Genomic DNA, 23,192 nt, shown 5'->3' on the forward strand with positions numbered 1-23,192 from the left:
CAAGGTAAAGCATCTAACGAACCAATACGTTTAGTGTAAAGTTAATTTTAGCATTGAATAAACGCAGACCCGTCGTAAGTTATACGTGATGCCGAATGTAGGCAAAATACGTCGGCAAAAAGGCCATTCAATTTGGTAGTTCCTCTGATGGCGAAAATCATACTGATGGAATGATGATTATGATGATGAAGGATTTGGGCTGCTTCTGCCATGGCATGTCCGAAAAAAGAAATGAAATCGGCCTCTGCGATAATGATCGGTTTTGTATGACGAGCGGAACAGCAGGTTTACGCGCGGTCATTTTTCGAACGCGCAGATTCAAAAACTTGGCAAGCTATTCAGCATTTTCAGAGGAGACAGGGATGCGAGAAGCACACGTTTTCTTGCCTCCGCTTCAATTTTTTAAACGGAACCTATGGCAGGTTTTTCGACTTTTTTTATTCCATAAATGCTTTCAAACCTTAGACTACGGGGTCACAAAGTACATCAGCCAGAAATTACGACTCTATGCTCATCAGATAACGTAGAGACGTGCTCAAAAGATATTGCTCTCTTTCCCGGCCTTGACTTTCTTTTACCGCTATACATGTCTTATTACAGCGGTGAAGCGGCTGTTGGACGTCTTTCGTTCCTTCAGTTGCAACCCTGAACGCATTCGATAGCCGCTTTAAAAGGAAAGCCACAAAATCAAAGGAGAAACGGAAGGCGTATCCGCTGCGACAATCAACCCCCTCCTGGCTGGTGATACTTTCGCAGTGCTTCCAGACGCGAAGGAAAGAGTGAAAGCGCTTACCGGCAGTGTTTCAGGGTCCCTTTATTGTCCTGCCACGCACGTCTTACGGCGTGATTATTCAAGTCTTTCGCGGCAGTTATTCGACACAGACAGGTTCAGTGAACCGAATAAATTTATTCCAAGCGGAAATGTTATCTCTACCCTTGTTACCGATAGCCCGCGTTGCCTGAACAGAACAACTCGCGGTGGCAATTTGTGCAATGTGCATCACACGTCAGCTACTCGACGGGAGGCGGAAGAAGGACATTTCCTCCTTTCCAAGCAGCCAAGAGATACGGTTTTCCCACAGTGAGTTTATTATTATGACTGCGGGAAAGTTCCGACAATGGGGAAAGAGGACAAGCAGGACAAAGGTAGTCCTCAACTGTAGCAGGGGCCTTTGCGATGTGCCAGCATTAAGATTTCGCAGGGCTAGCGTATATACACCTGCTAGGGCTTGGGCTAGGATGTTCTTAGCGAAGTAGTAAACTAGAGGAGAAGAGAGATGACTTCGTTGGACATTCTAGCCTCAACGTAACCTGAGTGAAGGAAAACGAGCTGAAGATTTTGGGAAGGAGGCCATTTTGTGCGCGCAGTCAGAATTCACTTGAGTCACGCAGGGTCACATTACGCCTCTGCCTTCATGCGCTTTATTATCGCCCAAAGTCCCGACACTCTCTCTTATAGCCGCCACACCGTATGTCGTACCGTATCAGCCACATTAGCGCCATAGCATGACTTCACAGTCACACTTCGTCAATACTGAACTCATTCTTTCCTCAAGCAATAATCCTCTGAAACAATCTACAAAATACCATATCCTCATGTCGTGACCGCAAATTTTCCCGCGACAAATTGATTTATTGTAGGGGTTAACGCGCCGATGCAACGCAGGCGACGAGGCACGCCGTAGTGGTGGGCTCCGAATTCATTTTGACCACCTGGCGATCTTTAGCGTGCACCGAAATCTCGTGCGCACGGTTTTTTTTTTTGCAGTTAACCTCCATCAGAAAAGCGGCCGCCGTGGCCGGGAATCGAACCCGCGACCTTGTGTTCAGCAACGCAATGCCTTAGCCACTGAGCCACCGCGGCGGGTTCTCGCGACAAATTAATCAACCATATTCCACAGGACCTACCTTGAAAGTGTGTTTTTATGTTTTGATGCTGTTGTATCATTTGTTCTTTTTGACTGTATTCTCGATATACTATAATTGTGTGTTGCCGTTTTGCCATTTATACTTGTTGTAACCTTGTTATTTGTTTTTCCTTTCATTTTTCGTGTCTTTTCTTTCTTTTTAACTGTTTTCTTGAAGCTGTGTATTACTTGGCTGTACTCCCCCTTCCCCATTATGTAATACCCTTGGGCTTTAAGGTGGAAACAAATAAAATGAAAGGTGGCCTACGCCCGCAACGCAGCTGCTGATGAAATACCGGAGAAAAAGTATGACTCGAAGGAGAGAACACAGGTGACCAGCCGGAGGCAAATGAGAAAAATAGGGCTGGTTGATCGCCTAAAATGATGGCTCAGTGAGACTGATCATTATTTGGTTAGAGAATCAAGAGAATGCAATTTGATAAATCATAAAAAGCCAGTGAAGTCGCACCGTCTTCGGTAATGCCATTCGTCCACTTTTCTTGGGGAAGTGAACCACAGCGCCTTATGCTCAGGAGGGACAATGCCATGTCATTTTTACAGTGTCAGCTGTGCTAGGCCGGCTGTCCGAGCCTCGTGTCGGCGTGCCCGAAAACGGCAAGTTTATATTTTCGGCGCAGAGTGAAGGCGACAGTGAGTGAACGCGAGTACGACAGCGGCGCTCGCCATTTATGCCTAAGGAGCTTCAGCCGAGCGCTGGGGATTATTCGCCAAGATGAGCGTGGGTGGAGTTTCCCTATAAAGAAACACCACTCCGCGTGTCCCGTCTTCGCCTCTTTCTTTTCGCCCGGACGTTGTTTAAACACACGACACGTCACCTCGAAATTTTATAGTCTCCACGACTTTCCGTTACGCCTTTCCATACCCAAATGAGGTGGAAGTTTTTTGCAGCTTCGATTGTTTATTGTTTGCGCGGTATGAGGTAGAGGAAAGAGGAAGGGGTTGAAGATCCTCCTCAGCCCTAGTCTGACCGATCTACCATTAAGAGCACACGCTACGGATCGCTGGGTCGTCTCTCAGTTGCTGTACCCGCCTTCCAGCATCTAGTACTGATCATGACTTAAGATAGGCTCTGTGGGGATGATGGTGATGGCAGGCACGTGATACAGCGAGCAACAGCAAGAGAGAGAGAGCGAGATTGAAATACGGTGAGGAGGCAGATATTACGCACGGTGCTTGCCTCTTAGCCGATCCAGGGGGCGGGAGCAGGCCCGCGGTGCGGATGTACTCTCCGCCGCTGATCTTGTCCAGTCCCCGGCCCGCGACGGACGACGACAGGCCCCTGAGCGCGTACGGCATGAGCGAGCGCAGCAGCAACTCGTCCGAGGAGGAGCCCGGCTCCGAGGAGCGCAGCAGCTCGCCCCCGCTGATCTTGTCCAGGTGCCTGCGCCCGGAGCCCAGCTGCCGCCCCAGGCCCCGGATGTACTCGCCCCCGCTCAGCTTGTCCAGGGTGCGGGCGCCCTTTGAAGAGGGCGAGCCCGGACCCGCCGGCCCGGACTCGTCGCCCCGAACCTCCTGAGCGGGAAAAAGAAAGGGAAATACACTTGTCAAACTCTCCTCTGCGGATGCATTGCGTAGGTCAATGCACGTAATCTGCTTTTTACCTGTACGGCGAACCCTCATTATAACAAAAACACCTGGGGGTAGAAAACGGGATTCGCTGTAAGTGATATTTTCCTTAAAAGCGATGTTTTCTTGAGGTTTTGCGGACCCAGTCAAGACGATCTTGTGAAGGCTTTTTGGCCGTGCTCCCAAAACCGCGGAGAACGATGTTGAATAAAGTATTGTCGCCGATTAGGCTGTCTCCCCATGCGACGGAACCCTATTCGATCATTTACCAACGAAGTCAATTCGAGGGCCACGAACCCTCATCTGATTCTGAAGCAACAGTTAAGCCCACCCCACTGCAAGCATACGCCGAAATACTCGCCCACTATAGGAACGAGTGTCGCAAATGCCCATTCCCCCACCCGAACCTCTCTCGTGATGAAGCTACTACCTTCCTCCGACTACAGACTAACTCGTACCCACATAACACCACGAAAAAAAAACAGCGCTGTTTTTTCTTCGTAGTACAATGTACCAACTGGCCTTTCAGCAAACCCTTCTGCACATAACACCCTTCTACATGCCATGTATCCCACCCTATACCATGCGACCTGCAAATCCTGCCCCCCAACCAGGTGCCCTGTACCACATGGCATTAGAGTGCCAGCAATCACCTACCCTCACCCCTAACCCCAACCCTACCTATGAGAAGTGGGTGGAGCTGCTGACCAGCTCCTACCCTTCACACCAGCGACGATTGGTGGAGAGGGCACGGATGGCCAGCAGTGTCCAAGGCATCCCGGACTAAAGAAGCCTCCCACCGGGCGGATGCCCTAACATCAGCACCACGACTCAAATAGTTTATTCATCATCATCATATGGACTACTATTTCGCCACATATCGCTGAACAAGTAACGCGGAAGGAAAGCTGAAGATACAACTCCTAAAACAGAAGGTGTTGTTCCTGCAAAATCGTTTCGTGTACAAGGACAGTCATGCATAAGTACGCGTAACAGAAACAAAAAAAGTCCCCAGCCCCTGCACAAAACTTCCGGTGTTTCTGCCGAAACGGGTCCGTTCATCCCTCTTAAGCATCGCAGAGCGAGGCAAACATGTGGCGGGATTCCCACGAGCACGACCCCGCCTTTCACCCGCGAAAGGTATTCACGTCGCAAGAGCGAGAAGCAGGTCCGCATAAAAGATCGAGAAGAAATAAATAAAAAAATGAAGATGAAGGGAAACGGGATTACGGAGACGACATAATCGTTGCTGTCTCCCTTTCGCTGCGGCAGCGTAGCGCAAGCCCCAACACCAGGCCCCTCAAAACCCGCAGACGACAAAGGCGCCGGCGGCCCGTTCACCGCTCATCGAAGTACCGCACGCGTTTGGTTGTATCTATAGCTGTAGCCGGTAGCACTCGTTACGTGTTTGTATGCAGGTCACGGAGACGTCTAGCGAACAAAGCGAGCGAGCAGCGACGCCCACCCAGTTCATCCGCTCGTTCGGGGCAAGCCGTCCGCGTCTTCCTTTCCTCACCCGCCTTCTATTATGTAGGCTCGAAGAACCTGGGATGGGGCAATGTCAAAGCGCCCGTGAACCTTGTTTGCGCGTTTGGAATCCAAGCAAAGGTGCAGCGATCACATCGATGCGGGTGCCGAACCCTCGCGCGCGGATATAATACAGTCACAGTTGTCACAGCACGAGAGACCAACTCGTCTTGGTGCTCTCGAACGAGCGACCCGGTGACGACAACAAAACCAATGGGGCGGAGTATGTAGGAACCGTGATGCTACGACCTGATTCTTTCCTGAAGTTCGTGGGTCGTTTCTTTGATATGTGTTTATGTGTGTGTGAATGCGGGCGTAAGCGACGGCGCAAGGCGCCGATACCATCTCCCCCCTCCGCTTCCCTACCCTCTCTTCCCGCGCAAATGAATGGACGCCATGAGACGGCACCAGACGTCGTGGTCGATTTTGAGGAGCTGCGACCTTTCCGTTTCCCAAGCCTTCGATCGCGCATTGTCCGGCACCATCTGCATTCTTTTCATGCACTACCCCTGCCAATTCTTTGTGAAAAGAAGGGCACGCGAGTAGACACTTGTTTTGGCTCAGCTTATACGTGTTTGGGTGCTGTTCGACTGGCGTGCTTCTCGATCGTATCTCCGGTACAAAGAACGCCCTGAACAAATGATGCTTACGGCAGACAGGTTCGACCCCGTCTTACCCACTGGGACGCGAACGTCACCCAGCGCGTCCGTGAGCGAGCGTCTATTGTGGTGCTTGAAATAGCGACCGCTCATGCTTTCAGCTGTCTCACTCACACCAGTGTACCGAGTTGCACGTATACTTTCGTCGTAGCTCGTCTGTTAGTGCGGCGACTCTGGGGGCTGGCAGCATGTCGAACTGTCTCTGTCTTCGAGGTATACAGCGACAGGTGCTGTAATTTCGGAAAGAAAATGAATTGTGCAAAACCGGAAGGTGCACGTACCAGCACTTGAGATGCCGAGTAAATGTGAAAAAAAAAGCATTTTTCGTGGCATTTAGTAGTCTTGACGATATTCAATGTTTTTTTTTCAAATGGTGTGACTGCGTTAATGTCACCAGTAGTCATGCAAACATTTTTTTTTCAGCTTGACTTATATTGCTGAGAAGAAGAAAAATTTGGTCGTCATCCAGCCCTGCGAAAGTGGATGTCCAGCAAACCTGTTGTAAACCACTACAAACGGTGATGCAGGAGGGTATGAAATGTTTCTCGTCGTCTCGATGGGCTTGTCGCTTGGGCTCGGCTGGTGTCACTAGATGAGGGTACAGTTATCGGAACTCTTTTCTCCTATAGTTCCGTGCCGCCGCCATTATAATTGCTCAGTTCGCATTACGTTACATTTGTTTACACTGCGATGGTTCATGGGCGCCGCTGTTTTGTTGTTTATGCGTTTTAGTCGGTCAGCTCTGGTAGGTTTAGATTGTCCTCCCCGCTCTGCGGTTGCGGGTGACTGACGTCATTGCGAATGCGATTCAAAGGTAACGCGTGTGACGGCATTTCAGCCGCAGGTGTGACTCGGCTTCTCTGGCGGCAAATGCTGGTTCCTGTCTGACGCATGCGCTTGCTCGGCGTCTTGGGTAAGATCTGCTCTAACTAGTGACGCTAGTACTGCCTAGATATTGAAGACAACCTGCGAGCATAATCTTTACCAGGAGCACATGGTGTGGGGTCCCATTTTTCACAGGCGCCTTATCATCCATAGTGCGGTTTCGATGCTTGGTTTGTGGTTTTCTTAAAAGAATTCTGGCTCTGGAATGTATGCCAGATTAGCCTGATGCATGCGCTCGGCGTCTTAGGCCTTGGCGTTTTTGCCCACGGAGATCATTTTTCCTACGGCGATGAAACCGCTGGGGGGTAGAAGTATACAGCTTTGCTGTAAAAATGTAATTTAGTTAGGCTACGAGGCGTTGCGGGCTGCGTATGCACCCGAGCCGAAGGACTTCCGCGGTGGCTCTCCATTCCAAATGGCCCAATCTTTCCAACTTACAACCGGCATGTCCCGCAGACTTGCGGATTGAATTAGGCCAGCCAGAAGGTGGGAAAATTTGTTTATCGAGCGTTAGACGAGAGTAGTGAGGGAGAGGAAGTGTGGGTGAAATATTCCTGTCGCACTTGGGGGCTCGGCGTAAGCAGCGTGCGTAGTGCTCGCAACCGCGGTGTGCCTAGTTATGCGCGCGAATGCGGAAACGCGTTCCACGCGTTACCTGATAGTACTCCTACGCCACTTAGGCGTACCCACCTCCATCACGCAAGCCGCGGCTTTCCCCTCGCCCGGCCTCGTATGGTCTACCTAATACTTAGCAAACAATATAATGCTATGGCGTCGCCAATATGCTCGCGTGCTTGGAAAATATCTCGCCGCGCGACGCCACATATATCACAGCTTCTGACGGGGCGACGGTGGTTGTTTACGTTGGGAGAAAAGCACACTGCACACACAAGCCCCGTTCAAATACGTACAACCACAGGCTGGAATTAGAGATGTTCGTTTTTTCTTCTTCTTTCTCCGTCGCATTACATGTATATGTTTCGCTAAAAGCATTTGCACAGTGCGTATACACAGCAGGATTTCCGCGCACATATGTATACTAGCATATGTATACTGAATATATGTATACTATACATATATATGTATGTATGTATAGCATACGTATACATAGTATATGTACACTATGTATAATGTATATGCTTAGGCCAAGTTGTGACCCCCGATCCCAACCATGAGGCGGAGATAATTAGAAGGATAAGAATGGAGTAGAGTGCATTCGGCAGGCAGTCTCAGATAATGAATGACAGCCTACCATTGTCCCTGAAGGAGGAAGTGGATGACAGCTGCATCTTACCGGTACTCACCTACGGGGCAGAAACTTCGAGGCTCACTAAGAGGGTTCAATTCACGTTGAGGACGACTCAGCGAGCAATGCAACGGAAGATAATAGGTGTAACATTAAGGGACAAGAAGAGAGCGGAGTGGGTCAGGGAACGAACGCGGGTTAAGGGCATATTAGTAGAAATTAAGAACTGGGTGTGGGCCGGGAATGTGATGCGAAGGCAAGATAACCGTTGGTCATTAAGGGTAACAGATTGGATCCCTAGAGAAGGCAAGCGGGGAAGGGGGCGGCAGAAAGTTAGATGGGCGGATGAGATGAACAAGTTTGTGGGGATAAAGTTGGTCGCAGTTAGCACAGCACCGGGATAATTGGAGATTAATGGGAGATGCCTTTTCCCTGGAGTGGGCATAGATAGGCTTGTGATTATGATGATGACGGCGACGACGATGATGATAACGTTGTTGATGACGATGACGATGGTGATGTTGTTGTTGTTGTTGATGATGATGACGAAGACGACGATGATGATGATGCATACTGACCCGCTCCCGCAACGACGAGGATGGTGTTAACGTGTGAACTCAATCGCCGCGTCCTGGGGATATCTGAGGCTGTTACATCGCTAGCGTGGGGGTGGCTGCAGGTTGTCCATCCGCTGCGAAGGTAGGCCACGGAAAGCGGTTGGGAAGCGATAAATGTGTAAGGCGTTGTCGAAAATGTAGCGGAATTCCGCGCATTATCCCTACGAATATAATTCACATGATCATGGTAGGATGATGTGGCCAATTTATGAGTTCTGCAAGGGTCGACAGGGGCCGGAGACGGAAAATGCGGTAGGTAAAGGACACGGGGAAGTCACAAATTGGCTGTAAGCAGCAAGACATAGCTTACTTTAGCTCAAGGAAAGGCGCAATACAAAAATTTAGCGCACTTTCACTGTGAAGAAGCATGAACAGCGAAGTGTTTCCCACACCAAGGAGTGCACGAAACGAAACGCGTTTGTTTGTAATTGGCGATTGAGCCTAATTCTTAGCTAATTAACTGATTGAAACTTGGACGGACTCGAGCTTTATTCTAGCGGGGAAACATGGAGTTGTGAATTATCCCCTCGTAGAAGCCTATGTACTGCCAGTAGACGGGAATCCACCAATATTTATAACTTCACTGTGAACTGCAGGTAATTCGTCATCATCATCATCACCATCATATTAATCATCATCATAATCCTTTCCACACCCACTGCAGGGCAAAGGCCTCTCCAATAGATCTCCAATTATCTCGGTCCTGTGCCAAATGACGTAATAATTAAAAGTCGACGAAACTTCGCGTAAAGTTCGAGGCGTTTTGGTGGCTAGTTGCCATTTTGTTTGGTTTGGGATAGGTTTGACAAAATAACAGTTACAGTCGTTTTCTGTACCCATAATCCCTCCGTAGAAGGCCATGTATTTAAAGAAGACGGGAATTCTGTGTTGTTTGCAACTTCGCTGTGAACTTATTATGTCAAGCACAGCGGCCTCACAGATCTTTCAACAGAGCCCAAGAAAACTGAAGGACATCTTGGAAGTGTTTACCCGCATAGGCTCTACCCAGTTTCGACGATAACTTGTTTTAACAGTAGACGACAGATTAAAATGACGACACGATCCAAGTGACGGGGTGAAAAGACGATGCGTCAGCGCTCTAAGCTCCTCCTACTGTGGCTTGGCAGATCATGCACCTGGCAGTGGCGCAATTCCAACGTGTCAGATCAATATAGTTGTGGGGTCTCTGGAACCACCGCCGCCACCAGTGCCATGAATAGCGGGTAACGAGGAAAAGCTCTCAAACGTTTACAGCACAAGTGCGCAGTTTTGCACCGCAGAAATACTCATGCACGTCACACTCCTGACTGAAACCATAGGCTGGACTGCGTCATTCGTCAAACGTGAATCGCCTGTAGGGTTAAGTGCGAAACACACTTGAGGATAACGACGCGTATCCGCACGCGTATTCGCGCTTTGAAAACCGGTTCTGCGGCGGCCAGGAGCACGCATGAAGGCTGCAGGACCGGTTTGGGAGAGGGAAAAAGGTGCGCGGGAACGCGTCGCTCGCCGGGATGTGTCTGGCCCTTAAAGGGCGAAACACACGTGCGGAGAGCGACGTGTTTTCGCACGCGTTTTTCTCCCTCTCACAAACCGGTCCTGCGTGCTCCTGGCTCCTTCATGCGTGCTCCTGGCCGCCGCCGAACTCGTTTTCAGAGTGCGAATACGCGTGCGGATACGCGTCCCTCTCCGCTCATGTATCCCCCGCTTTAGTGCGCCAATAATGCGCACCTTTAGACGCAAGCCCACGTGGCTGTGTCAGGGTGTACGCAAGAACGCTTTTTCCTGCCCCGACAAAGGGGGACACCACTAAGCGCCCTCTTCTTCATCTCTTACAATTTTCGCCCGCGCAAGGACGCAGAGTGGTCCTAAAGACTTACCACCGAGTGTTGTGTACGATGTACAACACGCAGCGCTGCCTTCCGACAAAACAGCGGGCTAGCAAGGGAGAACGTTGAGCTGAGAAAGCGGAGACGAGATAGGGACGTCCGTAGAGAGCGGTACCGTGTGGTCAGTGACGACAGGGAACGGTGTCCGGGCTAAGCTGCGAGATCCAATTACAGTGAAGCTATCCAGGGATGTCCACTTGCGCGTCGGCGCGTGTCTTATTCCCCCCGAGAGCCAGCAAGCCGCTCAGCTCTGTTAACCGAAACGGCGAAAAAGCCGGGCGAACGAGAGACGCTGTAGATTCGGCTGTTCAGCTACGAGGAACAAGTTTTCTCGCGCGACAGAATCGGGACGAGGGTTTCGGAGTACGACCCGTTCCGTAGAAGAGTACCGCGTGTCCACTCTCTCGTTCGCCTCTCAGTGTCTCTGGACGTTGTCGCTGCCAGCCGAACAGGGAGAGATTAGGCATAAGAAGTGCGGTGGGACCACGTGTTGCCTTCCTTAATAGGCCATCATGCACGCTGGATACAAAGCGCAGGAGCACGCAAGAAAACTTCCCCGTCGTGTATGCAGTGGAGAAAGTTCTGAGGTAACATCATCTCCCGCGCGAACCACTTTCGCGGAAATAGTCTTGGGCCAGACAGAAACGATTCCTTGAAGAGACTCTTCCAGACGTTGTTACAGCGTGTCTCATCAGCCCACCACGACGCCCAAGAGGGCCCCGTAAAAGCGTTTCCAGGTTTACGCCGTTGGCAGAAGATGAAGAGGACTACAAAGAGAAGAATGAAGGATGGGGGAAAAGACGATGAGAGCGACGGAATAACAACCCCCTGCGCGCCTCCTCTTAGACTGATTTACGCGAATCGCGTGCAACCTCCTGCGGCCATGCTTCTTTCCGTAGCTGAATGACAGCCCAGGCGGGACACCAAATAAAATTCACGCAGACAGAAAGGAAATTAGGCGAGGAGGATTCGTCACTAGGAAGGGAGGAGAGAATGGGAGGGGGGCTGGCCAACTGACCGCTGCGGTGCCGTGTGCGCTCGGGGGTATACGATTCATGCATATGCAAATCGGGCTCGGAGTCAGCGCCTCGAATTCCGCTGCTCCTATTCCTTCCCAGCTTGTACAATACACGTCTGTCATCGGACTCGTCTTTTAACCTACGCGAGCATTTTTTTCTCGTACTTAGTTTCATTTACGCCGTGGACACTGTCCGCACGGGCGCTCTTCTGCAATTAGGCCCCTTGTTCTCCTTTAACGCTTACTCCCTCCTGAGATCCTCCTCTTTTTCCGCTGTTTATTTTGTCGCCTCTCTTACAGTTCACCAACCGTGCAGAGCTCCCGTACCCCGACCGCAGTACCGAAGGTGCCTGCTCTAAAAGCCTCTAAAGCGAACTCTTCTCATTCTCCACTACGGAATGCCGGTCGCTGTGACTCCCCGAAATACGTAAAGAAGAAGAAAAAAAAAGAACTTAGGGCCCGCGCTTAAGAGATTTCCGGAGCGTTCGCGCCTAATGGCCTTCTTTACGGCTCTCGAGTTCTGGGGTTCATTACGCGTGTATGAGCCGCGGAATCGACCGCCTTTTCACTGCTGTCTCTCCCTTCATTCGGACGCCCCGTCAGGACAGCTTGGGACTGCACTGAAGGTGGGTGGCCACGGCACCTTCTTTTATCCACCAGCCACGTTCGATTTTTATCTTTGCATTGCGCGCTATTGACATGTTCACCAAAGGCGGGAGCGGGCGGTAGCTTTACGCTAAGTGTTGAGTTTACGGTAGGGGACTGTCCGATAACACTCACAGATTTGGGCGGGTGCGGTGGCAGCCACGTGCTTCGAGTTAATTACTCACCCATCGATTGCCTGAGCATTGAGGTACAGCACTTAACCTGAGCGGGATTACGCGTTGAGGTAAATGGTGGTAGGAGAAAATTGCCGCAGCGCAGAAATAGAAAGACAAAATAGGAAAGAGGTATGAAATTTAAAGGGTAAAAGCTAAAACCGCGCAGACGCGTTCCGGTCCTCCTCGCACCACCGCATACATACGGCGCTTTTATACGCGACTTTCATGCGCACGACGTCGTAACCTGATCGTTCCATCGAGTCTACATCATCGAACGCTTTTTTATGTTTGTTTTTCGGCAGGACTCGTGCGGCTAGAGTCCAGTCTTGCCCACGTGAAGCGCCCCGTAGAAAGGGCGCGTCACTGGCCATTCACGTTCCCCTTGCCATCCTTCGGCGCCATTTCTCGCGCACCATTGCGAGGTGAATGCGCAACGCCCGCTTTTAACGGCGCCCGAATCGTGACAGGCTCACATCTCTGGCTTAGTTCTTCCTAGTTGGGTTAATCGCTTCCCTAGCCGCCTTCTCCAATTTTTTTTTTGCGTTCCTCTCATTGGTTCTAAACTTCTCCCGGATTGAAAGCAGTGCACGCTCCTGGTTTATTGCAGCTGGGAGGGGATTTGCGCCCTAATTAGGCCGCCCCACTTGAAAGCAGCCTCAACTGCGGCGCGTGAGCAGTTTCGGGCGGTTGCGGAAAAAAAAAAAAACGGGTTGCTTTAAACGCCGAGAACGTGATCTATCCGCACAGGAGGAGGCGCAGGTAGTTTGGTTGTCAACGATGCCTTAATTTATTGCTCGGTTCTGGCAAGGGAAACCCTGCCCCGGTGCTTATATAACTTAAAACACGTGCGGTCGTGACCTGCAACGTATAGCCGCCCGGTCGGAGAAGCACCGACCGAAACTAAGTTCTGTTTTTCTTTCTGACAGCTGATTTGTTCCGTGCGTCGCATCTACTTATGTTTAAAGGCACGAGGAATGTGATGTGATGTAATGTAATGCAATACAATGTAATGTAATGTGGTGCAATGGAATGTAATGTGTATAGAATGAAAGGAAATGGAATTGATGACTTGATTCTAGCAAGGCTCGCCTCAGACAAACACTGCAAGACGGAAGGCACGAAGGCGTGCTGCCCAGCTATCCCCTTCCTATAACCCCTAACCCTCCTTGAGCTACAAACATCCTCGTTAACAAAGACGATTATGTATTGCATGGTTTAACGCGGCGACGCAACGCAGGCGATGAGGTGCGCCGTAGTGGAGGGCTCCGGATTGATTTCGACCGCCTGGGGATCTTTAGCGTGCGCCGAAATCTCGTACACACGGGCGTTTTTTGGTTTTCGCCTCCAACAGAAAAGCTGCCGCCGCGCCCGGGAATCGAACCCGCGACCTCGTGCTCAGCGGCACAACGCCTTAGCCACTGAGCCACAGCGGCGGCTAACAAAGAGAAAGTCAGTCCTAGCAAGGAAGCCAAGAGGCGCTGGTGTGGGATAGGGGAGCGAGGGTAGAGGAAGATTATAGTTTTTAAATGCACCCCATTTGCGAAACTCCACTTCAGAATTTGAGAAGGGCCAGCACCCTCGCTTCGTTAGCATAGGGGATAGGGTATAGGCGTGGCGCCTAGTGGACAAAAACTGAACTTTGCTTAAAATTCACTTACTAACACAACTTAATGAAACAAGCCTGCTCTCCAAATTTGGAAATACAAATTGGGCAATGTTTCGTTATCTTTTCACGATTTCCGTTTTATGACGTGCGGCGGGAGCCGCAAGCACTTGGCTTCTACTTCAGCGTGTTCTGTGGAAAGATGGCATGCTAGCCAACTTGCCTCGTGGTTGTTCCTGTTTGCCCCCCACGCAGTGTGCCAATCGCGGACCGGTTTTTGATACATGGGCCCAAGAGGGCTTTTCCTACTGGTTTAAATTAAGTAACTCTGTGGGTAGATGGTCCAAGTAAAGCATGTTAGCGGTGTTCACTTGAACATGTCAGGGCTGACTACGCCAATATTAGCACCACACGTACGTTGGTAGAATGTGAGAATTCACGTTGCGATAATGAGTCATCCGGGCGCCCCAATGGGCGCGACCTCTAAGGATTCGTCCGGGAGCCACAAAGGATACGCTTCAGGCGAGTCGTCTAGATAAAGGGGGACGTTCCGTCATCATAGTCCTTATAACGAGCTATTTTTGGAGCGAGTTTTGTGATTTACTGTAAAAACATTTAAGGATTTTACCTGACATACCGGAGTGTTTTGCAGATGTTGCGAGTAAGGGTTATATGAAGAGCTGGTCGCGGCCGGTTCAGTAGGCTGCACATACCCACATCAAAAGCCACATAGAAAAAAAGCCATTTAGTAGAAAGGGAACAAAACTGAAAAAAAAAAATTTGCCCTTTGTTCACTGCTGTGTTCCCAGTTCCGCAGCGCGGCCGACTTCCTGTATACTTCCATGGGCTCACCTTCCACTTTCGCGCCGCTCATGTTCATGTGGACAAGCAAGCCAAGTTCGCTGCCAGGCTGACTTCTCTTCATCATTAAAGGCATTCCTCCTCCTCATACACCTCCCAAATGACCTATATATTTTATACATCAAAGGCCTAAATGCACAAAACAACACAAACAATAATGATTCAACTTTTTCAGCAGCTGAAAAATACCACTTCATCTCAAGGAGCGCAGCCGCACATCCCTCACCCAAATTAACGTCTGCTAAGCAAGTCTGCAAGAAAACAAATACAGTAAATCCCCGTAATAACGAAATTGCTTTATTAGAAATGATTCGACGGCTCCGCTACAGTGCATTGAGAGCGAGTCATCTCTGCTTTTAGCGAAGTAGAGTTTATAACGAAGCCAGTTTCTCAGTTTCTTGCTCCGAGGACTTCGTGATAACGAAAGTATTTCATACACAAACAGCGCTCAAGAGGCGACACACACAAAGAGGCTACACACACAGCGCTGTTTTTGTATGAAATGTGAACCAACGAGCCCAAACACTTCCATTGCTTCCGTTAACGAAAGTATGCTGCTAAACACGAGGACGCGGGTTCGATTCCCGGCAGCGGCGGCCGGTTTTCCGATGGAGGCGAAAAACAAAAACGTCCGTGTGTTCGGCGCACGTTAAAGATCCCCAGGTGGTCAAAATTAATCCGGAGCTCTCCACTACGGCGCGCCTCATCGCCTGCGTTGCGTCGGCGCGTTAAACCCCACAATCAATCAATCAATCAATCAATCAATCAATCAATCAATCAATCAATCAATCAATCAATCAATCAATCAATCAATCAATCAATCAATCAATCAATCAATCAATCAATCAATCAATCAGTTAACGAAAGCATACTGTACGCGCATTTTGGTGGTGCCGACTGCTTCGACGATACTAATTAGGTACGTTGTTGGGCTAGTTGGTAGATCATACTAGAGGGATGTATAGCGCAAAAAAAAAAAAAAAAACGAGAGACAGAAAAGATGAACAAGGACAAAGCGCTTTGTCCTTGTGCACCCTTTCCGTCCTTCGTCCCGTCCTGTTCCCGTTCTTGCACTTGTGCCTAGTTATCGCATTGAATCTACATTTTAGATCTATAACCACTCACTCGCACAACGCTTCGCAAGCACCAGTCTAAGTCGCCACGTCGAGGTGTCTCACTATCGCCACGGAAACCGAGAGCGAAAGTAGGAGGGATGGGCATCGGCGCATGCTCGGTGTAAGCTGACGCAAAAAAAAAAAAAAAGTGAGCGTGTAGGGTCGCGGCAGCGTTGGGTAATGCCAGAGCGTGAAATATGCTTACTGAAATCTCATTTCGGGAAAGTTATTCGCTGCACACTTTGTTACACTGGTTCGTCACTCGTGTCCCCAATGGCGAAGCGGAACCCCAGGAGGATATTAGCGTGAACTTGTGTCTTATTTCCCGTGGCGACTTCAGCCCTCTAAATCGCGCAGTCTTAGATTGCTTGTCATGCGGTTGGTTCCGCCGAGTACGAGTGCACGTGTCGTGCGAAAATTTTATTTCGTTAAGAACATTAAAATAATCAATGCAACCCTCGGGATAAATGCACCATTAAAGGCTTGTGATGAGACAGCAAGAACCACGTTAGCAATGCTTGAAGATTGAGCTGCTGAAATGAATGTCATCCGCAAGCGTGTAGCAAACCTTCCAATTTGTTTCTTCTTTCGAGCTTGAAGTTAGATTTGCTGGGGAAGTACGCATATAGAGTAACAATAGATTCGATTGTATACAAAGACGACGAAAGATAACCAGCCGCTGTGGCTCATTGGCTAAAGCGTTGTACTGCTGAGCACTACGACCCGGGTTCGATCCCAGCCGGGGTGGCTTTTTTTCTTACGGAGGCGCAAAGAGAGACGTGGTTTTTAGTCCAGTTTCCGCCGCACGTTGGAAATCCCAAGAGAGTCCTAAAATTATTCCCCATTCTTCCACTGCGGCGCACGTACGGCCTCCCAAAATTTTAATAATACAGCGGGAGCGACGACCGATCGGCATGTCAGCGCCTTATCACGGTGTTCAGCAGTGAAATAGGCGAGGGTACGCGCACGTGCATAGGGCGATTGGCTGTATGAGTGTCGTCTGGTATACGCTGTTTCCTTGAGTGGTACACCCTCTGCCACTGAATGTGAATAATTTCGTTCACGAGAAACCGCGGTGGTTTCACTCGCATGCGCATATCAGATGTGCGTGTGATTTTTTTTCAGGTCACTTGCCCCCTTGCAGCGTGAGGAATGTCACGGAAAAGATAAATAAAAGTGGAACAGGAACGGTTTTATGGCCGCAATGGCCTTAAGCCGCTGCGAGATATAATGTGATGAATAACAAATCTGATAACAATAAAATCTGGTGCCCCATGGTGCTTAGCTACCTTTTGCCGTAGCGAAATGACCTTGCAAGATAAGAAAAAAAAAACAGGGAGTGTGTTATTCTGAGGAGAACAGCGGAGCAGACGACGCTCCCTAAACAAACAGTTTCATGCGCATGCGCGTACTCTCGCCTGTTTGGCCGGTGAACACCGTGATAAGGCGCTGGCATGCCGATCGGTCGTAGCTCCTGCTATATTATTAAAAATTTGGGAGGCTGTACCTCATAGCGCAACGACAGCTTCGGACCGTGAAATGCCCCTTGTATTATTACGACAGGTATTTTAAAGGAGAGCTGCAACTTCATTGCATTTGGAATCCTAGACAAAGAGGTAAAAAATTGCCATCCCTCCCCAAACAAAGTAGGGAGAAGCGCGAAAGCTAAAAGTGCGTCCAGCCTTCGCTCAAAGTTCTTCCAATCGATCGCCAAACCTTGAAAGGCCCAAATCGAAAACGTGGAATCAACCCATGCCACGTTTTTCGTGCTAATAAGTGAGCGCAACTACGAACGATCTATAGATGTATACCGACACGTAGTTTATGCGATGATGGCCTACTGTTATGCTCCCTCTTCGTGATCGATGCGTGTGCCGTCTTATCTAGAACTGTTTGCTTTCAAGATTTTTAAGCGATCGTTTTTACACAATGGAAGCCCGGTTTCACTAGCGTCACTAAATAAGCTACGCTTAAGAGTACTGCCACTTCGTGCACCTGGAAGCGTCTGGGGGCCATTTTGTTTCTGGTTTGCATTGTTGCCATCTCTCTTAACGAAACTGCCGCCGGTTGTGACGGGCAAAGTGTGACCGGCCGCTCTCTAGCACCCGCAGAGCAGAGAGAGAGGAAGCACGCCGAGAAACAAAATGGCTGCGCCCATATGTAAACAAATATCATGTGGTGCCAAGTGACCAATGAAAATACTGGCGGCCCATAACAATGAGAGAAAAGAGTGCCGATACTCTAAAAGCCTTTATTTAGTGACGGTTGGTTTCACGCACGCGCCCTGTCTTATCAGATATCTTATCAGAGCTTTTAGGTCTAGCAATTGGTGTATAGGGAAACGCATTAGCTTTTCGACAGGATGCCATCGGTCACACTAAAAAAGCGGTCGCTTTAGCAAGATTCGATTCCAACCCTAGTTACTTCGTCAGCACTTGGTTCGAAAGCCGTCTTATGCAGGTTTGCTCCTCTTGGACGACTTAACACAGCAACGTGTTTATGCTGTCAGCCCTCTAATCCAACTTTGGCTTCTGCTGGTGGTGTAATGCTGCTTCATTTTTCGTACAGTTCCATCTGATGATTTTTGTTGCATGTCGTTTGATACCACTCTACGCAGAGCAGGCGATAGCTAATAAAAAGATAGGTTGATACCACAAACATTTGTGTTTCCTTTTACACGATGGATTACACGGTATAAATAATCGCGCATTCACTTTTTATCCCTGTGGCCATGTAAACCAGCGCATTGGGGTATAATGCCAATTTCGCATGCGCGCGGAACAATTCAAGTTATCGTCCGAAGGAATGCATCCAATAAAGTTGTTGTTTGGGACGTGCGTTGTTCCCTTTCACGGCTCTGCCGAGAAGAGCGTGCCGGCATTGGTGACGCGGAATTGTGTTGCAGCCACCGGAGTTGTGCATCGAATTCACAATGACTCAAATGTGTTTCAAACTTCCGGAACGTCCGCCTTTTTCCTGCCCAACCCGCGCAGTTCGCGAGGACCTCCACCACGTATTCTGTGCATGCCCTCGTTTTGAACTCAAACGAAACTCCGTGAAGGCTTCTCTGGGCCTGCCTTTATGCGTCCGAATCTTTTCGCGGTAACTTCTTGGCCCGTAGTCGACTTCAAGAACGGCAGATAGTGCAACAAAACCAGTATTAGCATTTCTTCACGACTCTGGACCTGACAGAACATCGTAAATTCTTGCATACATGAAAGTTTCGCCTGATTGTGTGGGCGAGTTAGGTGGTTTTATATTTGCGTGTCTATTTATGTGTTTAAGAGAATTTTTGGTTTTATTTTCACCTTCATTTGGCACCCGCCGTGGTGGCTCAGTGGCTAAGGCGTTGCGCTGCTGAGCATGAGGTCGCGGGTTCGATTCCCAGCCGCGGCGGCCGCTTTTCTTATGGAGGCGAAAAGCGAAAACGCCCGTGTGTACGAGATTTCGGTGCACGGGGAAGATCCCCAGGTGGTCAAAATTAACCCGGAGTACGGAGCGCCTCATCGCCTGCGTTGCGTCGGCGCGTTATACACTACAATCAATCAATCAATCAATCAATCAATCAATCAATCAATCAATCAATCAATCAATCAATCAATCAATCAATCAATCAATCAATCAATCAACCTTCATTTGGCGCAGGTAGTCGGGCGGTTGATCCGGCTAACCTCGCCAGTTTATTAAAAAGTTTAATCCTACCCGGATATAACTCGCCTCGTTTGCTCCATGTAATCAAATAAACACACCGTGGCCTGTACACAAGATTAACTGAAGATCGATTGATTGGTATTTCAGAGTGCGTGTGCATTTAATCCCTGTCCTTCGCGAACTCCAGGCTTGTCCCAACGTGCACACCTTGCCTCGACTTCAGAAGTGCGCAAGGTGGCGCTTCTAGCCCGTTAATTGTTAGGTTGGTTATTATTAGGCTCGCTAAGAGTAGGGCAAGTAAGTGGAACAAAACAGGGCAGTCGGTTGCTGACAACCGACGTCCCGACTCAAAGCGGGAGCCACGAATCATCATCATCATCATCATCATCATCATCATCATCATACAACATGGCAATCGTGCTTAACGCTCTAATCATCTCAATGGTATACATGTACTCGCTGTATCAGCGACATTCGTTAACTGTCGCTTTTCGTGTTGTCCCCCAGTTTCGGCATTTCGCCGCCTCCATTCCCAATCCCGCTTCTTCTTTCACCACCCGCACCGGCTGCGCACTCGACAATACAACGCGTACGAGCAGTGGCGAGAGTCACGAGACCCGCCGAGACGTCGTGCGACCGAACCGGTGGGTCGGCAGCGCCAATTGGTGAACCTCGCTTCGACTCGTCGTCTCCCTGACAGCGTCGCCAGAGCTGCGAAGGCAGCTCTCTCCACGCGGTCTCTTCCCCATCTCGCCGTGGACTCTTCTGTCGGCAGCTGTGGTGCTGAATCGACGCGTGTAGCTCGCCGCGTTGACGGATCGACGGGAAAATTTCGCCGACATACTCCACCTATTGCCGTAGAGGAAGGCAGGCATCTTTTCTTGCAGCAGCTGTCGGGTCCGGTGCTGCAAAGTTCTTGATGCATGGCGCTTTTAATGTCCATGAAAAAAGCGCGGTAAAAAATAAATCGGCCAATGAAATTAATTTAAAAAAGAATGAATAAATATCTGTTAACGAATCAACACCAACTCTGAGTAGTGATCCCTCCCTCCCTTTTTTTACGGCGCTCTAGTCGAAGGTGAAGCTCCAGATGTGCGGGGCACATTCAGGGGGCACCCGTACCGTATTTTCGATCGAAGATAACATTGAAAAGAGGCAGCTATTCATAATTACGAAGGCTGGAGCACAGCTGTCAAATATTACGGAGAAAGAGAGGGGGAAATGGATGCTAATACGATTTTCGAGAAGAAATGTCTCCGGCAGTTTCGCCGTCAAGACTCGCTTTGGCAGGCCACAGGGGAAGCTCGAAATAAAGCGGGAAGGCGAAAAGCAGCACCGCCTCCGAAGCTGGCGAGAGAAAAGGAATGTATGAAGAAGTACTAGTGAACGAACCGGGGTCTACGCGAAACCGTGTGGTGTTGGAAATTATCCGTAAGCCGATTACCATCAAATCGCCCGAAATAATTGAGCAAGAAGCAAATAAAGATGACGCAAAGTGACGCCGGGCACTTCTAACGAAACCTCCAAAGGAAGGAGTCACTGTCGAAGCGCTAAACGACCAATTCCGAATCTTGGATAATGACTTCTCGAAGGCGATTATTAATCTCTTTGTCACGTTTGCGGGATGTTTCTTTCTTTTTAACGTGGCCTGCTAAGACAGGAAGCCTTCGATTTTGTTGTTGACTCATCAGCCGACGAAATTAATTGTGCCGTTTGCTTCAGTTCAAGTCGTTTGACTCACCACGTCGCGAAGCTTGGTAATAGATGAAGCCCAGCGCAGCCGAGTCCAGAAAAATTTCCTGCTGTGCCCACCCCTCGGCTCTCGCACCCCGCAAGTGTCCGTCAATCCAAGCAGGCAACGCAATAATATCGTTTCCACTGACAGCTGGTATCAGTAGAACATTGTGACATTTAAATTTGAGGTAGTACTCGACGCGTGCTTTTCAGTAGAAGGTATCCGCGTATTTGCCATGCGGCAGTTTATGTGATCACGCTGAAACACACCCACGTTTACACCGCCATGAAAGGATGCACTCCCGCGCACGCCGAGTTGCCGCCTCCGCAATAAGCAGTGGCCACCCTTTACGCACTCCCTGGCGAATTTTCTGTGACGTCACATAATTTTGTTTGTGTGATTTCTAGTCGGCCTCTGAAACCATCACGAAGAAACATGATGGCCAATTGTAGCGGGGCCTTTGGTTCCCTTCGGTCGTACCACTTGGATGCTAACATGCAGGTAGCACAGTGAGCACTACGTACGTTTTTAGTGCGCGCCTATATTACGTCACTACTACCATATTACGTCACTGTGGCGGGAATTTCAAAAGTTTTTCAAAAATTCTTGCATTTCATATTGGGGGGGGGGGGGGTGGGGGTTAAAATGCCTTTAGTGGCTGGAACGGAACAAACTGAGATACCAAGGGCTAGTACTTTCAAACTGAACAAAGTTGTACTTTTTCTTCATGGCCCCTCTAAGGTAGAATATAATCAACTCCTCGACGCCAAACACAGCGAGTATGAGCCCAAAATCACTTCTCGGGTGCACAGAGTTGCGGCTTGCTGAACGCCACGAGTAACGACAATACAGAACTCAACCGGCCTCCCTGAATTCGCGGTGTTAATGGGGAGGGGCGTCGGTGGCACCGCCGAGGTATCGTGTCACTGTGTAGCAATTATACGCCGAGCTGGTGACCTAGCTTGCCTATCACAAAACGCGTCATGGTTACGCAATCTGTGTGATTTGGCGGACCAGCGGGCAACCGCTTACGTTCACCGCGCCCTCCAGCAAACATCACCTCCTGTCCCACCCTCCTCTTTCATCCTCGATAATTTCCCGCACTTCCCGCTGCTTTTCGATCTTACCCAAACAGCGGGATCTGTTTGTTCAGAGGATCCGGTAACAGGTCATCGGGCGTCGCGTGCCTCGAGCTGGCTCTTGCGGCTGCCGCTGTTTGTACGGCGTCTTCGAGGCGAGCAACAGCAAGGAAATTCACAAGCGCCAAGGCGGGGATGCGGCTTTTAATCGGCTTTTCGGGGTGTCGAAACACGCTCGCTGTCTACTGTGCTACGCCGAAACGGAACGTACAGTGAGTGTAGAAACAACCCTAAAACACGCCGCTAGTAGATTACCGGGCGCACGTTTCTTATCCATCCCTTGCGTGGAGTGCGCCGAGATCGGAATGACAATTTGTTTTTGTTTTTTTTTTTGCTCAGAAAGAGACTTTTAATTTATCGGTTCCTTCGTCTCATTGTGTTTGTACTGTGGTTGCATGTTGTCTTCGTATGCTCACAGGGGGGAGGGGGGGGGAGGGGGCGTGTTTTAACAAAAATGCCTTGCTATAAAAGTACATCAAATAGTGAAAAAAATTATGGATTTCGTTTTCGAAGATGTTAATGTGATTGAGTGGAGCGGCATTTTTTAAAGCCTGAAATGCTTCTCCCGATAAAATGCAGACGTGGGTCATTCCACACTTTCACGTTTGTGGGAATTCTCATTGCCTTTCGGACACAAAAAGATTCAGTTCAAGATAGTGCTAACGGCTTTTAAAGCAAAGCTTTCTGCACTGCGATAAATTGTTCTGTGGCGCTTCCCTGATCCATGCCTCAGTCGATATGCTGTCATTCATAGGACCCTCATTACTCTTGGTTACAGTCGAACTATATACCTCAACGTGGCCGCGATTAATGGAGACATCGGCAGTTTTAAAGACGATAGTCTTTCTTCGGCTTCTAAACCCAAAATGTTGGTCTGTCTGTCTGTCTGTCTGTCTGTCTGTCTGTCTGTCTGTCTGTCTGTGCCTCGAATC

The 23,192-nt window shown here is 49.5% G+C and overlaps 1 protein-coding gene across 2 annotated transcripts in view; it reads right to left on the reverse strand.

Annotated features, from left to right (window-relative positions):
- Positions 1–23,192, reverse strand: part of LOC144147025 (uncharacterized) — a 181,343-nt gene that overhangs the window by 26,897 nt on the left and 131,254 nt on the right. The window contains exon 2 of one of the 2 annotated variants that reach the window (XM_077679049.1): positions 3,106–3,440. In XM_077679049.1, coding sequence (XP_077535175.1) covers positions 3,106–3,440 — 335 coding nt within the window. Of the gene's footprint in view, positions 1–3,096; positions 3,441–23,192 lie in introns of both variants that reach the window. The other variant, XM_077679047.1, reaches the window with a different exon arrangement.

Source organism: Haemaphysalis longicornis, unplaced genomic scaffold, assembly GCF_048455015.1.
Source record: "Haemaphysalis longicornis isolate Haplotype H1 unplaced genomic scaffold, Haemaphysalis longicornis Haplotype H1 scaffold_7, whole genome shotgun sequence".
In the NCBI taxonomy this organism is placed as follows: domain Eukaryota; kingdom Metazoa; phylum Arthropoda; class Arachnida; order Ixodida; family Ixodidae; genus Haemaphysalis; species Haemaphysalis longicornis.